A 23,433-nucleotide genomic window follows, 5' to 3' on the forward strand; every position below is an offset into this window, starting at 1 on the left:
TTTAAATCTGCAGTTTATTTCATCTCTGTGGAACTGCTGCTGCGTAGCCCCGAGTCAGTCAGCCAATTGCATTAACCAACAGCTTTAAAAGAACAGCGTCTCTGAAGTCGAGATGAGACAAGCGATGCCCTTTGCTTCGGTTCTCCCTCAGAGCAGATATGGTGAGTTACAGAGCTCAGGGTTGACACAGTAGTTTGAAATCTTGTGAGCATGACGTTAAATATTTGATCTTTTAATATATATTTCAATTGTTAATTCTGATTTCTGTGCGATGTCGCATTTGTAATTGAGTTTATGTGAAAAGATCCATCTTAGAAATGACCCTTCATCAATCCTCTGCTCCAAACACAGATTGTTTCACTGTAACTTAATCCTGCAGGTCTGTCAGGCTTCAGATTTCTCCACATGTTGAAGAAATGCCCACAATACCCACAGTCACATCCAATATTTATAGTCTCCGATGGAGAATTTAAAAAAAATAAAAATTCTATTTCAGAGTCACAAGAGGTAAAGTGTAAGCCTGGATCAAACCGTGTTTATCCACTCGTACAATAACAGGCAAAAAAAGAAAAAAAAACATTTTCTACCATTAACATAAACAATTTCTCTTTCAAATAATAGCAAACATCTGTAAAATAGTATGTATATTACTGATGTAAATACAGTAAAAAGTGATTTAATCTTACATTTTTTAATCAAAGTTGTGAATTAAATTATGAAGTGTTTAAAATATTCCTCTTTTGTTTTTGATTTTTCTGCAATTTTACTATTATTGGTAATTCAATTAAAAACTGGAGGAATCTGTATAATAAGAGGATAAAAAAAAATGTCTATCCTTGCTGGAAGGAATTTCTCTTTCAAATAACAGAAAACATGTGCTAGACAACATATATATATATACTGTATATGGATTTAAATACAGGAAAAGGTGATTTTAATTATATCTTTAAAAAATAAGACAAAATCAAAATTGAGAATTAAATTAGGGAGGTTTTTTTCCCTTTTTACAGTCAACATGTAAATTAATCCTTCATGTTTATGCACACATGAGCATGTCTAGCTAACCAGCAAACCCTCAGAACTCCAAGCATGTCTGTGCCTTTACTGCAAATTTTTCACTGCGATATACAATCCTGCACCTCTTTGAAAACAGCTAAACCATAGCTACAAGTAGAGGGAACTCAAAAGTGTCATCTGTGCAGTGTGACACAGTTATAATGCCATAAATCAAAAAGTTGAATTTCTTTGATTATTTATTTTAACAAAATTTAAAACACCTGGAACATGTACAACATTTGTGCCCACTGATGTCACCATTACTAGAAAAAAGGTGGCTCTACAAATTATAGATATTTTGTACTCACATATTAATTTGTTTTTTTCCTCCAATTTGCAGCCTGCAGTTCTGCTGAACAGTCTCTGAATTTTTAACATGTGACTGTTTGTCACATCTGCGTCAGTCATGGCTTCACGGTTGTACCAAGAAGTGCAGATATTTTTGTCTTTTACAGAATCTGATTTGTGCCAATGGGTAATTTGAGACATGGAGAATAAATTGGTTTTGATGAAATGTCAAAAGTCATTTTATGATTGGATCTGCTTAGGTTTTGGGTTTTTTTTAAGTTCAAGCACTGTCAGAAAGTTTCCAAGTTTTTATGGTTTCTGGCTCTGATTAATTGTGTCATCTTTGAGATTTGTTAAAGATAAGACATCTGGAGGGTTAAAATCAACACCAGTAACTATGCATGATATCAAACACCAATAGTTAGCACATCTTCCATTCACTACATTAAAAAAGAGCTGGACTTACACCCAATGTCTGTATACAGCTGAGAAGTGGGAGGCGCTGCTGGTTCCAGATGTGTTTTTCTCACTCTGTATTCAATTTTGACTATAAATGGTGTCCTCAGTGTGAGTACAGATTGATGTTGTAGCCTTAAGCCTTAATTATTTTGTCTCCCTTCCTGGGAAATCATGTTCTTTCCATCATTTTGGCATTGCAGAGCTCTAAATACTACAATATCCATGACCTCTGGTCACCACTGCGTTGGAGAAAGCACTGATCCGTCACAAATCAAAACATCGGGGAATTCAAAACTTGTTATATCCGCAGTTGTTGTCAAAAGTGAGCCGATCGAGGCTGTAGATTGTGTTTTTTGATTTCTCAACAGAATAACCGCCAGCAGCTCTTGTGATAAAATTTCAAGCTCAGTGATGAGAAGTTTCCTGACAGAATGCACCTTGGGAGTTGCAGTTAGTATCTCCCTTTGTTCATTCAACTGTTCAGGTATGTTGTTGCACATTTATTAATCATTTGGATCATTAAATAATCCCATGTTGATTTAAATGCTTCAAATGACAGTCAGCTATAAGGCAAAAATGAATTAGAGCTTTACTTCTGGGTTCATCCCAAATCCCTCTTCCCACTGTGGGAAACTCCACGATGTCTGGATGCAACATGAGTTGAAGCTAATATTAGCAGATCCGTGCTGTTCTTTGAAAGATACATTAATCAGTTCTGATACTAAAGGTCTTTGAGAAAAAAATGATGTGCAAGCAAGTGGGTAAGTAAAACATTTAAACAGCCCTATTTAAGAAGAATTACCTGGCTGATCTTACATTTCCCCCAGTTAGACTTAAAATGCTACAACCAACTACCAGTAAAAATAGACTTTTAGCCCATGTGGCCTCTGAGTTTCCCCAACAGTTACATATTCTGTAGCATAATACAGGACTGTTATTTTGAAAGTCAGATCAAATGTTTAACCCTCGTGTTGTCCTGCGGGTCAAAAAGGACTCGTTTTAAAGTTTGAAAATGTGGAAAAAAATGTATTTTCACAGTGAAACTTCTGATGTCCACATTTTCAACATTTTTGGTGGAAAAAAGAAATGTTAAAAATGTTTCTTAAGAGCATTCAAAAAAAAAAACTAATAAAATCCAGTGAATTTTGCTGGATTTTGGTTGATTTTTTTGTGAATGTTCTTAAAGAAAATATTAGAAATTTTACTGATATATATGGAATCACTTTAGATATTTTTAGGATTTTTTTGGAAGATTTTTGCTCATTTTTTTGAAAATATTTACAAGAATTTTCTTGCCAAATTTGGGGGATTTTTTTTTTTTTTTAAAATAAAACTTTTCAGGGAATCTTTTAAGGAACTATTGGAATTTTCTTCCTGAAGGTTTTGCAAATTTTCCGGAAATTTGTGGGATTTTTTTGCTGAATTTTTGAATTTTTTTCAGACAAGGAAACAATATTTTTTGGTGCCCGTAAATGAGGACAACAGGAGGGTTAAAAGTAAACTGGAAACAGTGTTTTCAACCAAATTATAGATCATAATTTCATTGCCTGGGTAGCTACAAACTGTCCTATAGCAACAGTTGCTATGACAGCCGGACAGAAGAATGATGCAACTTTTACAATTCTGTAATTTCATTTTTATCCAAAGTGACGTACATCTGAGAGTAGATACAATACAAGAAAGGATGTAGTCAGGAGAAAACAACCTGGATAATTGCCACAACACAAATTTTTGGCTAAATCTGTTTGAATCAGGGATCCATGCTTGAACAAATTACTATGAATTTTGACTGTGTATGTAACTAAGAAGTGGAGTTTAGGGACTGTCATTTACAAGCGTATCTGTTTCAGTGAAATCCCCATCAGCTACAACAAAGACTAAAAGATGACACTTTACCTCTTTTTCATGACAGGTCCGAAGACAAAGTAAAGATTTTTAGCATAATGGTGTCAGCTGGACACCAATAATCATGAATGGTTCTTAATTTGTCTTGTCAGAAAATCATTACTTTTTTCTCCTTCAGCCATTGGGAGACTGTGAGCAGCAGAAATACAGAACTGAAGTGAAAATAAGCGAGACAACTGCCGTGTATGGATTAAAAAAAAAAAACAGTGCAATATAATGCAACCTAACCTTCTTTAATGCCAGTAGAGTAAAGAATAAAGTTCAGTTCAGTTAGGTTAGAAAGATTCACTGTAGTATTTATCATAGTGTCACTGTGTTAAATTGCATCACATGCCGCTGCTGTATTCGATATTTAGTTTAAAACCAATTTATCGAGCTGGAAACTCTTTTTGAGGCGTCTTAAACTTTGACTTGTTTTGGCAGAGAGTTCAGTCAGCCATTAAAAGTCTTGTTGATTTGGTGAAAGCAGAACCAATCTTCATTTTAACAACATCATTATCGTCAGTGTGTTCGCCGGTTATGATTCAGCATCACTGCACTGGTGCGAGCAGATATCTAATGATGGATATATAATGTGTCAATCCAGGCTTAATCTCGAAAAGTCAGTATTGATTATTGTTGTTTAGGCCTCGTCACACATGTCAGATCCAGTTTGGAGCCAGTTGGAGCTTCAGTCTGCACCAACTGTGTGAGAGAGACTTTGTGTTTACTTTCCTCTCAGCGCCTTATGCTGCTTTATGGATGATGCTGGTTTCAATATGGATAAAGCAGCAGAACAAAAAGACGAATGCCAAGCGAATATATTCCTTGGTAGTGATTTTTGTTTTATTTTTTTTTAAAGGTGTAATTATTCTCACCAGAAAGCAGGTTAGACATGAAAACACATTGGCTAGTACTCGCATTAAGTGATTTATTCTCACACCAGAGAAAACAAACTGATTCACAGAAAAGCTGCGATTCAAAGAGAATTATCAAATCCAATATTGACTCAGATTTTATCAAATACGTCACGTTATAATCAAACTGATTTGATCAAAACAAGTCAAAATTCATGAGAGAATTTATCAGCTTAACTACACTTTCATCTCTTCTGATTTCATTATCTCTTTTTTAAGCTCTACGCACGCTTAATGTAATTTCTGCCTGGCCTTTGACTTTGAAGTTTTTCATCCGCTGTGGTTCAGGCTCTGCTCAGCTATAAATACAGATTTTACTACTTAATATATAACATACATTCAACTGCATTTATGGGAAGGGCTTGCAGAAAACACAGGGACATAGACTATCACAGAGATAATGGAACCAAAGGCATAAAATCAATATTACATTAAACCTTTAGGGTGCTTCCACATACAGGGAACATTCTAGCAATGCGGGAATTTAACTCAGCACCGTTGTTTTCACATATATGGTGTCACTATGTACTGAAATGTGTTGTTAATGTAGTATACAGCCTTGATAAATCCTTTGCACATGCAGTCTCTTACTGTACTGTAAATTGTGCAAGCATTTTATTTTATCTTCCCACTCCTTCCTATTCAGTTACCACTCTGTATTCAGTCTAGTAGAAACAAGAGAAAGACAAGATTATTCCTTCTGATGATGTGTTTTCTTTCTCCCCACAAGTGGGAAGCAGTTCAGGTGAGGCTTTGATGTGAGCTACGCCTCTCAATTTATTCAACTCAGCATGCATATATTATTTTATACATTTTCCACAAATCCTTCCTCTCGCTCGGCTCCCGTGGGTGCAGCCAGCACACCCACAGCCGTCATCGTGGTTTTGGTTCATTTCCAACTTAAAGCATGCAGTAGGGGGGCCACAGTCGCAGCAGGCTAATGAGTTTAACATGCTAATGTTGTGCTGCATTCGCACGCTGTGGTGTGTGGTATAATTCACCACACTGACAGAAAAGGTTACAGCCATTTGTGTAATGAACGTCATTATCATGTTACCTACACAAAATGCTGTATATTGTGATTCCTTCCTGCCGGCTATACGCACAAGCTGCATCACAGCGAACATGTTCTTCAGTAAAAGGTGCCGTTCACCTGCATCAATCATTCAGGGCTGCATTTCTTCCTTTTACCAATAACTTTGATGCATGCCTCTCATTAAAAACTGATTATAAACTAAGGGATTTGTACCACTGTGTCACTTCACGGCTTCGTAACTCACATTCCTTCCGCTGGCATACGTTTCGATCTTAATAATGGCATGTGGGGGAATGGCATCTGACCTGTTATTTTCCCCGAGACAAATGAGTCGGTGGAATTTTGCTCCAAAGCGAATGCCAGAACATTACATTTGTCCCCCTGTGTGGAGCAAATACAAATTCAGAGATGACAGAGATAAATTATTGATCCAGTGTGAGTAGCAGGTTATGTTCCTGCATGTACACAATGTGTCCATCACAGTGTGGGTACAGGGAATACTTAATGCACACAGGCCCCAGCAGGCAAGCCAAAATTCAGTTCTCACAAGGTACATCATTTATTTCTAGTGGTCAAGGCTTGATTTTTTTTATGCCTTAAAATTATGGCTGACTGGGGCTTTGGATGAAACTTGGATGAGACGTCACATTTGTCGAGATGTTGCATGAGACTACACTATCAACATCTGTGCCTGTGTTGCAGGTTTTTGTGTCCACTAGTAGATGTATATTTGCATTTTGTCCACAGAGCTTAAACTGAAATAAGAATCACATTCTGTGTCAGTCAGAGGTGGGTCTGCAGCTACCGCCATGTGATGTAACAGCGATTTTTCATAGTGGAAAAAGCAGCAAGTTCTAAAATCGGATAAGGTGCATCAGGTCAGGAGTGAACCAGGACTATGGTTGTTGTTTTCTTCAATATTCACACGGCTTTCACCTTGTATTGCTGCCCTGAGTCAGACTGTCAGGCAACGTTCTATTGCAACGTCCTGAAATGTCTGACAGAGAACTTTCGGCACAAACAACCTAAACCGTGTCACAGAGTGGTGATTATACGCAGTTTTATTTAGCTATAGACTCACAGACACTTCTTCCTCTTCCCCAACACGAAACTGAAGTTGAAAGTTCACCATTTTGACACAATTTAAGAGATTTCGAGCTGATTGCAGATGGTGCTTAACGTGCTGGATCACTGCTCAAAGCGACTACTACAATCAGGATGGAAGCCAAATTCAAATTAGTTTAGATTTTTGAGTTTTATAGGCATCAGTCTCATACCTTTTTTAAAAAATCCTCAAAGCTTAATATTTTACTATTTAAAGTATAATATGGTTTTTGTCAAATCTAATGCACAGAATCGATGTGTCACATGATGTAGTGTCAACAATATTGCCTCTTTAAATCTTCATTCTAAATATTCCATATATTAACACACTGCAAAAAATGACAAACCTAGTATTTTACCATTTTGCTAATCCAATTTATCAATCAATCAGTCAATCAGTCAATCAATCAATCAATCAGTCAATCAGTCAATCAATCAGTCAATCAATCAATCAACCAATCAATCAATCAATCAATCAATCAATCAATCAATCAATCAATCAATCAATCAATCAATCAAAATGTATTTGTAGAGCACTTTACAACAACATAACAGAAGACCAAAGTGCTTTCCAACAGCATAATAAAACAAAACAATGCAATTTGGATTACTATAAAACCATAGAACCCATAAGAAACATAAAACTATGAAAACCATAAAAACCGTACAACAGTCCGAGGGTTCGAAGGCACGTCTAAATAGGTGGGTTTTCAGTCTGGACTATAAAAGTCTGGGCTTAAAAAAAATGTATTAACATCGGGGAACAGTTACACCTGGGAGATAATAAGTGAAAATAATAAGTAAAAGCTAGTCTCTACACTGTAACTACTTTGGGTTTTTAGTTAAGTTTTTTTTAAAGTTTTTACTCCTGAAGCAGCACCCTGGTCAGTTTTCTTGAAGAGTCCTGTCAAACTTATCACATCAGCCTGGTTTTAGTAGTTATTTCAGTAATTAGCAAGTTGGCATTCTATATATATTTGGGGGAACGTATGCATTTGCACAACATTTAGGCTACTTCTGCAAATATCCTGCTGTAAGACTATAATCTCTGAAAGAAAAAAACTGATATGACAGAAAAATATTTCAACTTTAGTAAATGGATCAGACTTTTACGGTGAACCATCAGCATAGATGGAGCTCAGGATTCAACCTGAGGGCCACCACTATTTAACAGATAATTGAACTGCAGCTTATAAACTGTGACTCTGTGTGACGGCTCACCTGCCTGAAGTGAAGAAAAATGCACCGTGGCATTATCCATTAGATCCCGACTGAGCTAGGCTTCATGTTAATAAGATTGCTATTATTTTGGTTAAGTCTTTTGTTTATTATTAGCTCTTTGAACCTCGATGTACTGCTCAGTCCTGTGTGTTTGGCAAATACCACGTGTCATTTCTCACTGTGGTGGGTTCGTCCTAATGAAGCCCAGAGGAATGTTAATGTAAAAAGTGACCTGCATCTGAATGTCAGATTGACATCAATTTAACAGATTGATGAAGCAGCGATGTTAAATATCTCACGTATATCTCAAGGGCTTTGGTGAGACAGCTGGCAGAAGCAGCTCCTCGTCTCCAGAGCCAATGCTCTCTCGCTTTCCATGTTTTGTGCATCCGTCTCTACTTCTTTCTGTCAGTAAAGGCTAACATGCCAATATTGTCTTCTTACTTCCTCCTACTGACCTGTGAAAATCCTGCTTGATCGTATATTGCATAACTGTATTGTGTAGAGAAAAAGGCAGAAGGAATATATGTTCCACTTTGCTAGTGCTTGAAACTGTTAAGATGCAGCCATGTTGGGACTCACTATAGTTTTGGGGACAAAAGTTTAATCCCAATAAAGTAAACAATACACAATTAAGGATTAAAAATTGGGTTTGGGGCTAAAGTACGAATTAGAACTGGGTTAGGTTTCGGGTAAGGGTTGGGGAGGCGAGCAGCTGTTATATAATGTTAAGGTAAGACAAGGATAAGTCAGTATAATGTCCTCGCAAGTATCTGGGTGCTGGATGGAGGGATGAAAGGCACGGAGAGGCAGTGAAGGAGAGGTTTGGGGGAACAGGAAAGATATCAAACACACAATGATGAAAAACGGGTCAGGATAGGAGGGAAAAAAAATCTGGTGGAAGGTGAACGAAGAAGAATAAGTGAAAGATGAAGTGTGGAAAATAGGGAAAGGGGTGCTGATGTGCTTCTTAAGCAGGTCATTGGATGCAGTGTGCCTTGGGAGGGCTCCTTTAAGCATGACTAACAGATTTCCTCAGTCCCTGCAGGAGCCATTCCTCAAAGCTACAGTCCAGAGAGGCACTGTCACTTCAGGAAGCATGACAGGGAAATGGAGCACATATCCATTAAGCAACTTCTTTGCTATCGTCTATCACAGGAGGGGAGGAAAACTCCATTACCCATGGTGCTGTTTAGCTGTTCAGAAAGTGCAGGCTGAAATAAAGCTGTAGCCTTAACTGAGTGTCTTCAGGAACATAAAATCAAGAGAAAGCTGCACTTTTCTAACCACAAGCTTAAAAAGCTTCCATAAAGACTAATTTCTTTTGTGGAACGACAACCAGATCATCATCATCAGCCTCTCAGCGGCGATCAAGGTGCCCTGCTCAAGCTGTGGAATCAATACTTTTCTGCATCATGTCTGCCCAGGGCTCCTGATCTGCCTGCCTGTTTCTGATGTGGGGTGTGAAGTCTGCTTTCCAGCACACTGGTGAACACTGCCTCTTGATCCTCCTCATCCTCTTATTCAGCGCTGAAGGGCACTGAGCTCTGTAATCCACCGCCACCCGTCCCTGGCAGAGTTCATGGTCGACACCAAAAAGCCCTGCTGTTCTCACAAACCCACCCTCCCACTGCATTGCCTTTCACAATCTTTCGCACACAAACACACAAGCCTCATATGTTGTCCTCCTCCTCACTCTTAAAAAGAAACTCAAAGAGCCACGCACAGGTCTGTGGGCGCCAGCGACTTCAGGGTTTCATATCTCCCAATTTGCAGAGTTAGTGCCACGCGTCTCACGCTGACTTCAATCCACTCTTCGTGCTAGATCACCCCCCTAATGACAGTAATTGTCTTGAGGAAGCCCCCGGTCATGTTCAATTACCCATTCCCATCCCGGCATACGGGTCTAATCTCACACTGTAATCTACGATACAGATGGCTCTAGAAGGGAGGCGTATTCATCACCGCCTCGCCTTTGCTCCAACTGCGTGAAATCCAGCAGGAGAGCCACATCTGACTACACTGAGAGGTGGCACTGAGTTTTCATTATCTGATAACATCTGAAAACTTGTGTTTGCAAACTTACAACTGCTCTATTTGTCTGCTTGATGGGATAACGGATGTAAACATCTCATCTGGGAGGCTCTTATTCTGTAAAAGAGATGGTAAATTGGACACTCACCCCAGTGGTTTCTCCAAGCGGCTGGCAGGTGAACCAACAATCTCTCCCAGCGTACAGTGGACCTGTCCCAGGAAGTCCTGCCATGGGGAGGAGGGCATAAAGTGGGATGGAGAGAGACGTAGGATGGGGATAGTCAAGCGGGTCACGGGGGGTAACAAGGAGAGTCGGTGAGGTGTTAAGTACGATTGTAAGCAATTGTACGGTTATAAATTAGGATGTCTGAGGCAGACACGTACGTTAAAGTCGGTTGGCTTCCGGGGTGGAGGAGGAGGAGGAGGAGGAGGAGGAGGAAGAGAGAGAGACCAGGCAGCAGCAGTGACACAACAGAGCATATCATGGAACAGAAGACACACGACTCAAATACCAGACTGTCATCAAACCAAGTGCAAGAAAGAAGAATAAAAGTGGATATGTGGAAGAGCAGACAGGCAGAATGAGAAGCTAACGAGAGAGAGAAGAAGAAGAAGAAAAGGACACTGAAAAGCGCCAGAGGAGGAAGGCAACGAAGGCTTGGGGAACAGTTTGTTTCCAGTAAAATGGAACACAATGCAAACCCACAACAATAAAAGCATCACGTGATCGAGGCGTATTTGATGATGAGGAAATTTTTGGTAGTATGCAAACCAAGTGCTGCAAATATATCGTTTGGTGTCTCTGCTATATGAGTTTATTTATCAAAGCTTTCAGCATAAAAGATGGCACTAACATACATTCACCTTAATGAGCTGTTCTCCTGAATGTATGCTCTTGGATAAAGCACTGCTGCTTCCAGACAACAGCTGTACTATTTTTTAAATGCAACTACAGGCTATCTTGTAAATCACAATCTAACAGGCAAAGAGCACCAGAAAGCAAACAGGGAAACGTGTTGAATAGCTTTGATAATGATGTGCAATGCTTCATTTCTCAGTTTAAAAAAAAAAAAGGTAATGAGGGTATGCCAGATGCAAATGAAGCTTTGATTATTATCGCTCTGGAGGAATAATAGAACTCATTTTAGAGTAGGATGGAAGGTAAATAAAAATAAACAACCTTTTGCTAGATGAAGCACAGTTCACTCATTATTTCCAAATATATTTGAGCATCTAGATGCCTCAAACTTTGGTTTGCATAGAACCGAAACACACGTGCACTGAGAAATCAGTGGCGGAATACAAAAGTCGAGTTCCTGATGCACACACAAAAAAAAAGTTCTTCACTTACATGCTTCCCCAGATCTGGACTTTTAGAATCAATATCATACCTGAAATTGCAAAGAGAACCACAAATCAAAGGGGCAACACAACAGAAGAGCTTACGAATTATAGCATGGACATTTTTTGCCTGTCAATCACACACCTGGGTCGTTGGGGGAGCAAAAGGGAGACGGTCGGGGAAAGAAACACGTCAGCAGTAATGTGGCAGTTAATTAATGGACTCATTCTATAGTTTATGAATGTAATCTCCGTGCAGCGCCGGGGGAAACATACTGAAACAATCTACCAACGCGAGAAAGTTGTGAGCATCTCCCAGTCAAACTTAATGTAAAAGTAATTAAACCTGAGTATGCCCCAGCTCCCACCTCTGTGATAAAAGAGAGATGTAAATGAGTAGCACTAATTGTGAAGGGGAAGCACTTGCTGCTTTCCTGTTGCAGTGTTGCACCATGATAGCACAGTACATGAATTCATGAAATCCTCAGAGACCTCAGTCCTGGATACGTCCCAGAGGTCCATGAGGGACTTCATGCTTGAAGGCTGTGGATTTTTGGAAGCATATGTCGTCTGTTTAAGAACATAATCCTGAGTCTGTTGCTGGGAAACCTTAAAGATGAAGCTGCCCCTTCCTGACCCTTTCACTAGTGTGGCCTTTTCAAGAAGAGAAAGGCAGGACAGGGGTCTCTGTGAGTTTTATGAGACTTGGTTTCATACGTTTGCTTTGCTTAGCAGCAGGGAGATTAAGGATAAAACTTTATATGAAATATTTATCATCTTTATACCAATCTCCCCTCAACGAATGACTACTGAGAGACCGCACCAATGAATAATTCCTCAGGAGAGAGCCAAGCTGAGGAAGAGGGGAAAAAAAGAGAGCGACTCAGGGAGAGAAAATGAGAGACAGGAATAAGGGAGGGGGGATTAGAAGAGATAGATGAGGTGGAAGATGTTGAACATATGGCAGAAAAGGGTGGCACACACCTTGGTTTGTGTCCTCTGAACAAAAAGAAGTAGATCAAATGGAATACACTTACACGTCAAAGCGTAGGTTCTGCTTCTCCTCAAAGAAGTAGTCCAGGATGTACTTCCTGACAAAGTCTGGGTTTAGTGTGTTGTCTATCACCTCTGTTCTCCCAAACTAGATCAGGAGCAAGAGAGAAAAAGGCAGAAGAGAAAGATGTGAGCACAGAGCTTAGAAATGACACCACGCAGTCATTTAGACTCCACTTCTACCTCTCTGTTATTTCGCCAATCTATCGTCCCCCAGCAGCCGTGTGAACTCCCAGCTTTGGATAAGATCAGATTTGATTAAAAGAAGTCAACGATCGCACGGTGTCAGCTCTGCTTCTGCACCACTTGAGCCTGAGGAAAGCATTTTGTTGAGTCCAATTACACTTGTTTAATTAATACCGCATGTACGCCGCTGCCGCTCTCTGCACCACTTCAAAACCAGGAGTGGAGGATTTGGGAATGACGAGACAAAGGCAGAGAAAAGAAGTGACTTTTGTATTCACTAAGGGGAATGAACACAAATCATTGGAATCTCCTGTTGGCTAGCACCAGGACGAAAATGTAAAGCGGCAAGCGCAGACACTAAAACACTATTTCATCAGTGTTACAGAGCAAGACCTTCTGATGAGTTGATGTGCTGACAAATAAATCAGGAGAAACAGCGTTGCATCCCCCTGACACACACACACACACACACACATTAATTGTCTCTAAAATGAATAATTCAAAGTCAGAGAACTGACGTTGAGCTGCATAAATAAAACATCCCCAGTAAAAAAGTGTAACCGTAAACTGACACAGTGAATTAATAATAGCAGTGTTGGGGCTTAATGAGGAGATGAAACAGCAGGATTACAGGCTCACATTTTTTGTGATTACATCCATTGTGGGGTAAAAACTCAAAGTGAGACCGACCAGGGGGAGCAGACGAGTAACGTGACGGCCGTGGAATACTTTTACCGCATAGAGGCCGATGCTAATGCAAAGACAGTCAGGCTGGATTGTGTGTAACATGTGACAGTCTGAGAGTGTGAGTTTGCTGAAGTGTAGCCTGCTGTCAAGCTTTAAAGTGTGTCAGAGCCTATGAAAGTTTAAGTATTGTATGGCACCAGCTTCTCTCTTGCTTTTTCTGTCAGGAAGTGTGAGAGCTCCATTCCATCAGATGTGAAGGAGGTGAAGTCTCCACCGGGAAAGCAGGAGCAGTAATTGTCATGAGCTAGGACGTTGCGTGGCATTGCATTACCAGCATCAGAACCTGTGCTACACATGTTTTTGTGCACGTTTGCCATTTTTCCATGGAGCTCAAATTGAAGAAAACACCACATTCTGTGTCAGTCGAACCAACCGGCATGTCGAACATCATCTGTGGTGATTACAGGCAGTAATACAACCGACTACCACCGAGAGAAGTGTGGTAGATGAAAGTTTTAAAAATACTGAGGAGAGACATTACTAAGATCTTTTATCTACTGGAAAAAGATCTGAATTAATCGCCTCTGCAGAAAAAGAAATCTTGATGTGCATATACATTTTTATATTATTGGTAACCTCTCACTCTTTTCCACTGTCCTCACCCTCAGGCTCTCTCTGCCTATTAGAATCCTCTATCCATGACTTTTTGATCGTTCTAGTTCTCCAATAGAAGATCAAATATCTTCCACTATTTGCGATGGAGGTCTGGTTAGCCCCTTTAGATGGTTAGGGACTTTCTGTTGTCTTGGAAACCACATTCTGTTTATGACTCAGAACAACAGTTTTCATGAACGGAGGACAAAGCTTGGAGCACACCTGGACTATACTCATTATTTTCTTCGTCAGGAATTATTCCCTCTGTGTTGGTCTGTCATCGTAGAGTTCTACTGTAATGTCCTGAAGTGTCCAATGGAAAACATTTGCTGCAAATCACCTGAACTGTAACATGATGGCATATGAGTAGCAAATGCTCTATGCTCCTGGTCACAACAATATGATTACACACTGATCTTTGGCCACAACAACATATTCATCACTCTTCTTCCACCCCAATTATCAAAATAGACTTAAAATGACTTCTTTCTATTCACCCAAAGTGGTAAATGGTCTGTACTTATACTACCCTTTTCTACTATAGTCGTACCCAAAGCACTTTACAATGTTTCCTATTCACACACACACACCACAGGCGACTTGAACTGCCATGCAAGGTGCTTTCCTGCCATCAGGAGCAACTGTAGGTTCAGTGTCTTGTCCAAGACCCCTTCAGCTTGTGGCAGGTCTGGGGATTAAACCACCAACCTTGTGATTAGTGGACAACCAACTCTTCCCCCTGTGCCACAGTTGCCTAAAATGAAAACCAAGTTAAAAACTGCCATTTCAACGCAGTTTAAAAGATTCAGCGCTCATCGCAGACGGTGCTTGACATCTAACAGAACTTCCAGGGAGCCTTACAAGCATTACAGCAGCACTGTGAGCTCTGTATCATTGTACAAGGAGACCACTTCACTGGCAGCCACATTTTAATCAGGTATATTTTTTGATTTTAATAAGCACGGTCTTGTAACTTTTTCATCATCCCTTGTAGCACATTCAAGTTGGCCCCAGGCCACCCTTAACAAACGAGGAAGACTCTGCACCAAAGCTGCAAACAGCCACCCAAGGAAATAACAGATCTCCCGCTCTACACATTATCTGCACTTTTGGCAAGTACACGGGCAACCTGTAAAGTCAAGGTTGTGAAGCACTATAATTAACTGTCAAAAGAAAAAAAAAGAACTCCACTAAAGGGATATCTGGGCAATAGCCGTGTGCATTTCTTCCCCTCCAATAACCGTAAGTAGAATAAATTGTGAGGCACAGTGTCAGAAAATTGATCTTGGTAAAAAGATTAGGAGTTTGATTAGAAAAGGAAAGGGCAGGCTTGAATTTGGGGAGGTTATATTGTGGCAGCTGCTTAGTTGAGTGAAAGTGGAGGAGAGAAGAAAATCTGTCATGCACCAGGAGTAATTACAGACAAGGGAACTGGAAATTAAGACTTTAAAATCGTGAGGTAACATAATGATGGGCTGCAGCTACAGTTTTATATATTAACCACAGATGCTGACAACAATTAGTCATGCTGACACGGCTCGCAAGAGGATTTGATGAAGACATCCTACTGAAATCAAAATACAATGTATCCATAACATTTGTTTCTGTATTCTTGTGTCGATTAGGAATGTTAATGAGCAGCAGCTGAAGGGGGAGTTTGCCCCATAAAGGAGTAATTGGATTACAGATGGTTGGTGGCGAAGTGAAAGGTGCTGCTATCGGCCAGCTGCAATCTACTCCCGGGGGAACAAAAACACATTACTTGACAGGGGTGCAGGAGGGGCACTTAGCTTTATCAATACCGCCCAGCTTGACTCTGCTGCTTGCAAAGCCACCCGTCATGTGCACCGAAAACAAATATCTCTGCACAGGCTGCACCCACAGTTCGTAAGCTCGAGGTGGGGTACTGTGACTGGAGGTGACAGGTGTAGGAGGCTCTTGTCGCCGGAACGCTGCACTTGATGCGTCTACATTTGCATGCTAACCAGTAAAACTACCTTCTGGCTCATGTGAAGAATGTCATTGCACTTAGGCTTGCTTTCTTGTGAGTCAAAGCTTTAAAAGACATGAGAGAATAATTATCATCCACCAGGTTTGAGCATTGAGAGAAATTTCCTGTACAAGTTAAGGGTAATTCAAGTTCTTTTAAAATCTTATCTTCAACTATATTTAAATTTGGAGTACATTGAGGTATGAAGTCCTTCTTTACAATGCAGCAAAAGCTAAAAAAGATGCAACAATAAAACGTCAAAAGGCAAAGTTAGTGGAATAAAAAAAACATTGATTAGTGCATTTGAGCTTGAAAAGCAAATAAATCGACAAAAACAAGTGCAGCTGGAAGTTAAATAGGATGAAATTAAAAACCTGAGTTGCCCAAAGGAAAACAATGAATCCAAATTCAGATTGTTTTGCAAGTTATGCCATGTTGCAGGTGCATAGTGGGGGAAAAAAAACAGGACGAAAATGAATCTTGAGTACATGGAGTCACCAAAGGGTGTGATCATCAATGGAGACGCCAAGAAATTAGGAAAGCACAAAGTTACCTTAAGTCACTACTTGTTGTTTTATAGCATATTCACTGTTTTTTAACATTTGGTTTCTGGGTTAATATGGATTAGATTTATCCTTTAGTTAGTTATTGTTAGACTTTTTGGACATTATGTCAGTGATGGTCCTCACAAGGAGGTCAAATACCAATGTGTTTGTTGTGTGTTGCTTTGCCGTGTAAAGGTGAGATTTATTGCTCTCATCGACAGTAGCTGACAAAGTATGTGGACTCTTAAGCCACACTTATGAGGATTTATTGCCTGATGATGTTTGATGTTCAGCTACCATCAGAAACCCAACACCTTTCTAAAGTGGGATATACGGGGTCTCTGTCGCTCTTTCTGACAACCTAGAAGAAGCAGTAACACTAGAAAACAGCAAGTTGGTTTCTCCTGAACCAAAGCTGATCTTGGTTTTATTAAATGAAGGTAATGATTTGAAATTAAACAACACTAATTATACAAAAGTAAGAACTGAGCGCAGAGGATGCTACTCAAAAAAACAAGAAACCATTTTTTAAAAAAGGAGTTGTTTTTTTTAGACAAACACATACTATCTGTTAATGAAACCAAAGCTCTGAAATTGAATTCCTGATCCAGCCTACACTCACTAACCAAAGCAGTTAAGTACATGTAAAAATGGGAGAAGCACTCTTATCTTGTGTCTAGTGGGATTGTTTTAAAGCAAACAAAAGTCCTTAAATCCTAGTCAAGCCTCTGCCAGGCAGCAAGTGTCTAAATGGTACAAAACAGTCCAACAAACCACCACACAAAGAGATTCCCAGGTGAGCTGTGTGCCACACTCCAGCTGCCACCAAATGACCAATTGACAGCTTTCAAACACAGGTAGACTAGATTGGAGTGGTTTGATTGGAGACCAATAGTTGGGTGAAGGTCCAATTAGACGAGGAGTTGTAGGAGGAAAAGGCACCAATCACCAGCAGGGACTTGAACATAGAAATTTGCATACAAATGCTGAAAAGGTTAATCCTATAAAAGCTAGAAGCAACTGTAACGCTCATTATCTTACTTTACTTATTACCTCAGTATCATTGCAAGAGGTACTATTTACTGTTCTATTCTAGTATATTTTTAGCTTACTTATTTCATTTCTAGTAATGCATCATACTTATGTCTGCATTTAAAACTGCATTTCTTATGTTTGGTCTAAAAAATATCTGGCTCAATAATTTCCTTTGGGACTGATTAAGTTCTATCTTATCTTAGATAAGATCATCAGGCTTTCACACCTGTCACACCCTTTCTTTTTCTACCGCTTTTTTTAGACTACTTTTTGAAAAATGTGTCTTTAATGGATAGTTGCAGCAGAGATGGATATAAAATGTGTGGTAAGAGAGCAAGGAAGGTCATGCAGTAAATGTCCATCCAAGAATGTCGACATTTGTGCCATGCGGTAGAAGCCTAAACCACTCAGATATCAGGTCGCCCCTTTTCTACATCTCTTTCTCCAAATGCAACACTATTGTTATCTCCCTAGAGAGATCGTCTGAAACCTTCCTAAACAGTAACACATCCCTGCCCTTTATAGCAGTCAGCTTTTCACACCAACACATACTTGGTGTCAACAGACCATTAGTAGGCTCTTAAAAACTTACGATTTTCACAGTTTTGCAGGTACAAGCAAAGTGTTTTAGTATTTAACGTGCCGTCCTTTAACTGCTTGTCAACATCTGGATGTGGAATCAACCAGTTTCTGCTAAAGATGTGGTGATGTTTCAGAAGCTTTCAGATCATCCACACTAGAGCTTCTGTTTTTTCTTCTTCATCTGTAGGTGGGGTTTAGGTCAGGGCTCTGGAAGGCCACTCAGTTGAAAATATCCTTTCAACAGGCGGCTGATATGCTTTGGATCATTATCTTAGCTTATGAATGGTTTCTGCCGTATCTCTCTCCCTCTGTAGCCAGACTCCTTTTTCTGAAGGTCTGTGAATGGAGTCGTATCTGACAGTTGTCTTTATTCTCAGATATGATCCCGGCTCCTGTTTCTCGCCTGTTTTTCTTGGTTTTCCTGACATTATGCAGTCCAATCCACCGCTGCACCCACTGGGCCAGGTATGTTCATTCTGCTCTCAATCTCAAGTCAGTGTTTTACCTTTTTCTTGCAAGGAATTTCTTGATGAACACTGTGGCCTTCTTTGAGCAAACAAATGATGTTTGACCTTTTCTCTGAGCTCGCCTCACATGCCTTTGACATTTTTGCAGATTCTTTTTAACTAACTAGATCCAAGGTAATTTATAGTGGATGTATGAAGGCAGTTGCCCTTCAGTTCACACAAGAGACACCAGCAGAGTAACTGCAGGCGCAGCTCATCACATTAACGATGGACATGTTCCATTAGGTCTGACAATCAGAGCTTCTCCAAATTTTTGTTGCCATCATCAAGCAGCAACCTGAATCATTCATTTTAGTGGGAAATATTTATTTGAAATTACACTAAATACCAATTCATTTAACATTTAAGGTTATTTGCTAATAGTTAACTGTCCAAATGCTACTTGGTGCCACTATATACTGAAATCTGTGTTATCAGCCTGCACAACTCCAACCTATGAATTAAACCTTCCTGCTTTTTAATACCCACCAAAAGTTAAAGCTGCAAACTTGACTTTGTATTGAGAGATCCAGTGTTGTGTTGCACCGCAAAAGTCTATGTAGACTCAATAAGAACAGCATTATTCAATTAAAAATGATCTGAGCGTGAAAGCTGAAGCAAATATTTTGAAGTCTCAGAGTACTGTGATGTTCACAAGAGACGTTAGGAAGCCTGAGACCCAAAAAATAAGAACTGAGATGTAATCTAAGTTGCCATTTCTCTGTATCTCTTTACATTGAGATTAGAGGAAAACAATAATCCCAGAAGGACCTTCCATCTTGCTGCAACCTCTGGCTGCTTTATCTGCCTCTCTGGTCTAACAGCCAGAGGGGACTCTGACGCAGAGGCAAATCTTTATTGATAGCTGCCACCTTAATCAGTCTCAGCTAACGCAGTGCTGACCTGCACACTGGTGTTCACAGGGTCGATCAATTGCAAATGATTGGCACTCGCAGCATTTACCTTGAGAGAGGGAGAGCATGGCGGCTAGGGAGGGCTGTAAACAGAGCGGGTTGTCGTGGAGGAGAGACAGGCTGATTGAGTTGTGTTGACAGAACAGCGGCTGTGATCTCTTACCTCTCTCCATTGTTTGGACTCCACGCCCTGGGTGTATAACACCACCACTGAGAAGACGGGAGGGGGGTTGGAGGTAAGGAGAGAAACAGAAAGGGAAAGCAAATTAAAAAACGCTGTCACTAAACAGCCTCAGTCAAGTATCGTGCTTCTTTCAGTTGTGTTTGTTTTTATTCTGTCTATGGTGACATTCATCATTAATTATCCTGGCACACACCGACAGCATAATGAACTGCCAAGTTTGATGCTTCTGGCTTTGATGTCTACATGCAAAGAACGAAGATATATTAAAAAAAGGACTTACTAGAGCTCCTGGGACACAATTTAAGCCATGCAATCAAAACATGATTTCTTAACAGAGGGATTCTCCTGATTCAGATTTGATTTTGCGACTTCAAAATGAAGCTGAGGTGGGCGAACGTGGTGTGACCTGTCATTCAGAGGTTCATCTTCAAACGAATACAAAACAGGCTGACTGTGATATTTTCCCAGTAGCTTATTGGCACAGAGGACTTGAACCTCCTCCCTATTATTGTTAAATGTCTCCCCTCCTTTCTCTATCCTGCAGGGAATATCAAAGAAAATGCCTTTATGGCATTTCCCCATGTGTCTCACCAAAAGATAGCCATTTGTATTCAAAGGCTGCGTGGCGTTTATACCCTGCATGCATTAAGGTGCTTTAGCTCTCAGCAAGGAAAGGTTGTCACATTACTGTGCAAATGATATGCAGTTATTGAAGGAACACTTTGAAATAGCAGAGTAAACTGAATCAAAGTTAAGCTCAGCAAAAATAAAAAGTAAACCTTTGTTAAAGGAGAGGAGGTGTCACTGAACTATATTCTGAAGAGAGAAAATCAAAAAAAAGCTAAGCTGCAATCATTAGAGCTGAGAACTTACGTGGGTCAGATTTGGAGAAAGTGTCTCGGTCCAACAGATCTCTGCAAAAGAAGAAAACAGTCACAAATCAGAATCTCATTTGAGTTCAGCATGCGTTTATGTTACTTCAATAAATGTCAGTGTGATAGTCGTGAAGATGCGTCTTATTTTGCTCGCATGTGTAAATGCTCCCTGTCATGTGCAGTTTAATGACCAAATGCCACCGACAGAAAGCTACAAGATAATTATGTGGTCATTTAAAACCACTAAATCTAACTTCACATTAACTACACTGCCCTTGAGATTTCATTTTGCTAGTGAGCAGTGCAATAAGCACATTAAAGCTCTGTGAAAGGACACAGAGGTGCCGGTGAAAACATGGCTACTACTTACAAAAAGCTGTTTGCCACTACAGGGCATTTGGAGAGTTCATACCTCTGCCAAGGGTGTGCAATCCTTATTTTTTCACTGTGAATGCAGCAGTAATTTACAAAAACACGAGATAGATGGATTTCTTTCATTCGTGTCAGTGTAGAATGTGTGAATATAAAGCCTTCCTGAAAAAAAAGAAACAATCCAGATGTCCAAATCAAACAAAAAGACGAGCTAACAGGACTGAAAACACTGACTAACCTATTTTGCGTGGCTCAGTAATCATCAGAAACAGATGGACAGTTCATAAGTGACAAACAGAGTGCTGCAACCAACTGTGATTTAATTACTTAAGATCTTATTCGCAAGGTTTTTATATGGTGCTTTGGCTGAGGGATGGACAACATTTCAACAAACTGCAGGAAAAGTGCCAGACTGAGCAGCAGTGCATTTTCCTATGACTGGAGAAGCATTGCTAATACAATCCAATGAATAACATACAATAGAATGAGTTGATACACTCAGAAATTACAACTCTTATTACTATATTTTGATCCAATAGGCCCCGATACAAATTTCAAAGAGCCGTATCAATGCATTATTTCTGTGCTAATCGAGTGGAGAGTCACTTGGCTCAACCAGAGAGAAACTGAAATGAAGCTGCAACTGAATCCACTTCTTTTAATACGTCCAAGAAAGTGTGACAGTTAACGAGTAATCAGCTCAGCAGTGCAGCCGAGTCAGTATGAAGAGTGTGGCTCTTTGTTGGCCTCAATCAAAAAGCAACAACACAGACATTCACAGTAACGTGGTATCAATATATTGAAGAGGTCCATCGCTCTGCATCCATGGGCTAAATCTGATTTAAAATCCATAAAAGCCACCGGAGCTCAAAGAATGCCTCGTGTGCTCGTGATGGTAGATTCCCTCTGATAGCGTATTTGCACATCTCTGTGTCCATGCAGGTTATAATCAGTCACAGCATTCAGTCTAAAAAATAGAGAGTTTCTACTGTATATCAGATGAAAAAGTCTCTCCAGCTTCCTAACACTGATCATCATCCAACATCTGGGTCAATATATAACTGAGGGACTTTTGAAGTCCATGGGATATATCTTGCATACATTTTTATTAAAACTAAAAAAAAAAAATCTATATTTAGTTTTTGTGTTCTTTATGATCATGTTTTTACAAATGTCATAATTATTTATTATGGAAACAATCACTTATTAATAAAAAAAATGACTGGATATCACTAAAATGTCGACTAAATAACCGTCCCAATTTAATAACAACCACCTTCTAATTAGCTAAACAATAATAAAATGAGTTTATTCAAAATTTGTTTTGATTGTGTTCTTTGTATTAAGTTGAGATAATCATGACAGATATTTCTTTTTTGGAAATATATCAAAGTTTATATGGAAAATAACAAATTGTATCTGTGTCTGAGAAATCACTTTCCACTAAGTTCCCCATTACAAAAACACCTCTCAAGGAAGTGTGTTAATTCCAGATCACATGACCTGCTCCACATGATGTCATTTCCTCCTGAAGAAAAGACTGGCCAGACTCCAAGGCTTTCTGAGTTATTTAATATAAAATAGTGTGTGAGTCAAGTGTGGATTTATGGCATGTCAACAGGTTTACTACAATATCTTTAGAAATAAATTTCAATTTCAGTTTTACTCAATTGTATATATAATATTTAGAAGGATCTTTCTGTAAAAATGCCATGTGGTGTTTGGTTATAGGTGGCCATGTTGATTTTAGGCCTGAAAACTGCAAAAATGTCAACTATGATACCTGTCAACTATGTTACAAAAAGTCCCGCAATTATATATTGACCCATCTTTTTTTTCGAGCAGCCAGACACTCTGATTGGCTTGTTGGCTTGTTCAAGATAAGAGTCACTATCAGCATTAATATTCCTGCCTTTATTTTTAGTGCTTTTTTAAGGGAACATCCTTCTCACATCTCTTTCAGATTTCTTACTGCCTCCTGTGCAAGATCTAATAAACCACACATTACCTTTAAAACACAAGGTCGGGTCATCATCAATCATTTCACTCAACATTTCTGATGAAAAACGTTTTCTCGATGGTTTTCCACCACCTCATTAGCATACGAGTTTAATGCAGAACCCCATAAATATGTCTTGTTTCTGATCCCTGATTGTGAGCAGCGCCAATAAATAACTTGGTTCAGAATAATCCACAGCTCTTGGGGGGACAGCAGGATTTCAATGAATATAGATGAGAGTTCGGGACTGAATCCAAGCAACAGGACATCACTCACACATGTGCATGTAGTTGCGCATTCCTGGACACAATACCTTCTGTCACAGGGATACGTGGGGAGATGACAGATGCAGCTTGGTTGGGTATTAGCCTTGGGCTGACCTGACAACAGTTGGAAAATTGTCAGTGTAATTATCATTGGAGATAACAAAGCCATCCATGACTAACTGCCTCTTTGTATCCACCTGTTACTGTCTGGCATCCATTACCCTCCGACAATTAGCCTGTCCATC

At 39.7% G+C, this 23,433-nt stretch overlaps 1 protein-coding gene across 2 annotated transcripts in view; it reads right to left on the reverse strand.

Moving 5' to 3' along the window:
• cpne5a (copine Va) overlaps window positions 1–23,433 on the reverse strand; it is an 81,188-nt gene that overhangs the window by 45,907 nt on the left and 11,848 nt on the right. The window contains exons 2-7 of one of the 2 annotated variants that reach the window (XM_035955310.2): window positions 20,550–20,590; window positions 19,656–19,702; window positions 12,378–12,481; window positions 11,351–11,390; window positions 10,384–10,398; window positions 10,148–10,224 (exon numbers count right to left, since the gene is read on the reverse strand). In XM_035955310.2, the coding sequence (XP_035811203.2) occupies window positions 10,148–10,224; window positions 10,384–10,398; window positions 11,351–11,390; window positions 12,378–12,481; window positions 19,656–19,702; window positions 20,550–20,590 (324 nt within the window). The remainder of the gene's footprint in view (window positions 1–10,147; window positions 10,225–10,383; window positions 10,399–11,350; window positions 11,391–12,377; window positions 12,482–19,655; window positions 19,703–20,549; window positions 20,591–23,433) is intronic. The other variant, XM_023285847.3, reaches the window with a different exon arrangement.

Source organism: Amphiprion ocellaris, chromosome 8 (genome assembly GCF_022539595.1).
Source record: "Amphiprion ocellaris isolate individual 3 ecotype Okinawa chromosome 8, ASM2253959v1, whole genome shotgun sequence".
Taxonomy (NCBI): Eukaryota; Metazoa; Chordata; class Actinopteri; family Pomacentridae; genus Amphiprion; species Amphiprion ocellaris.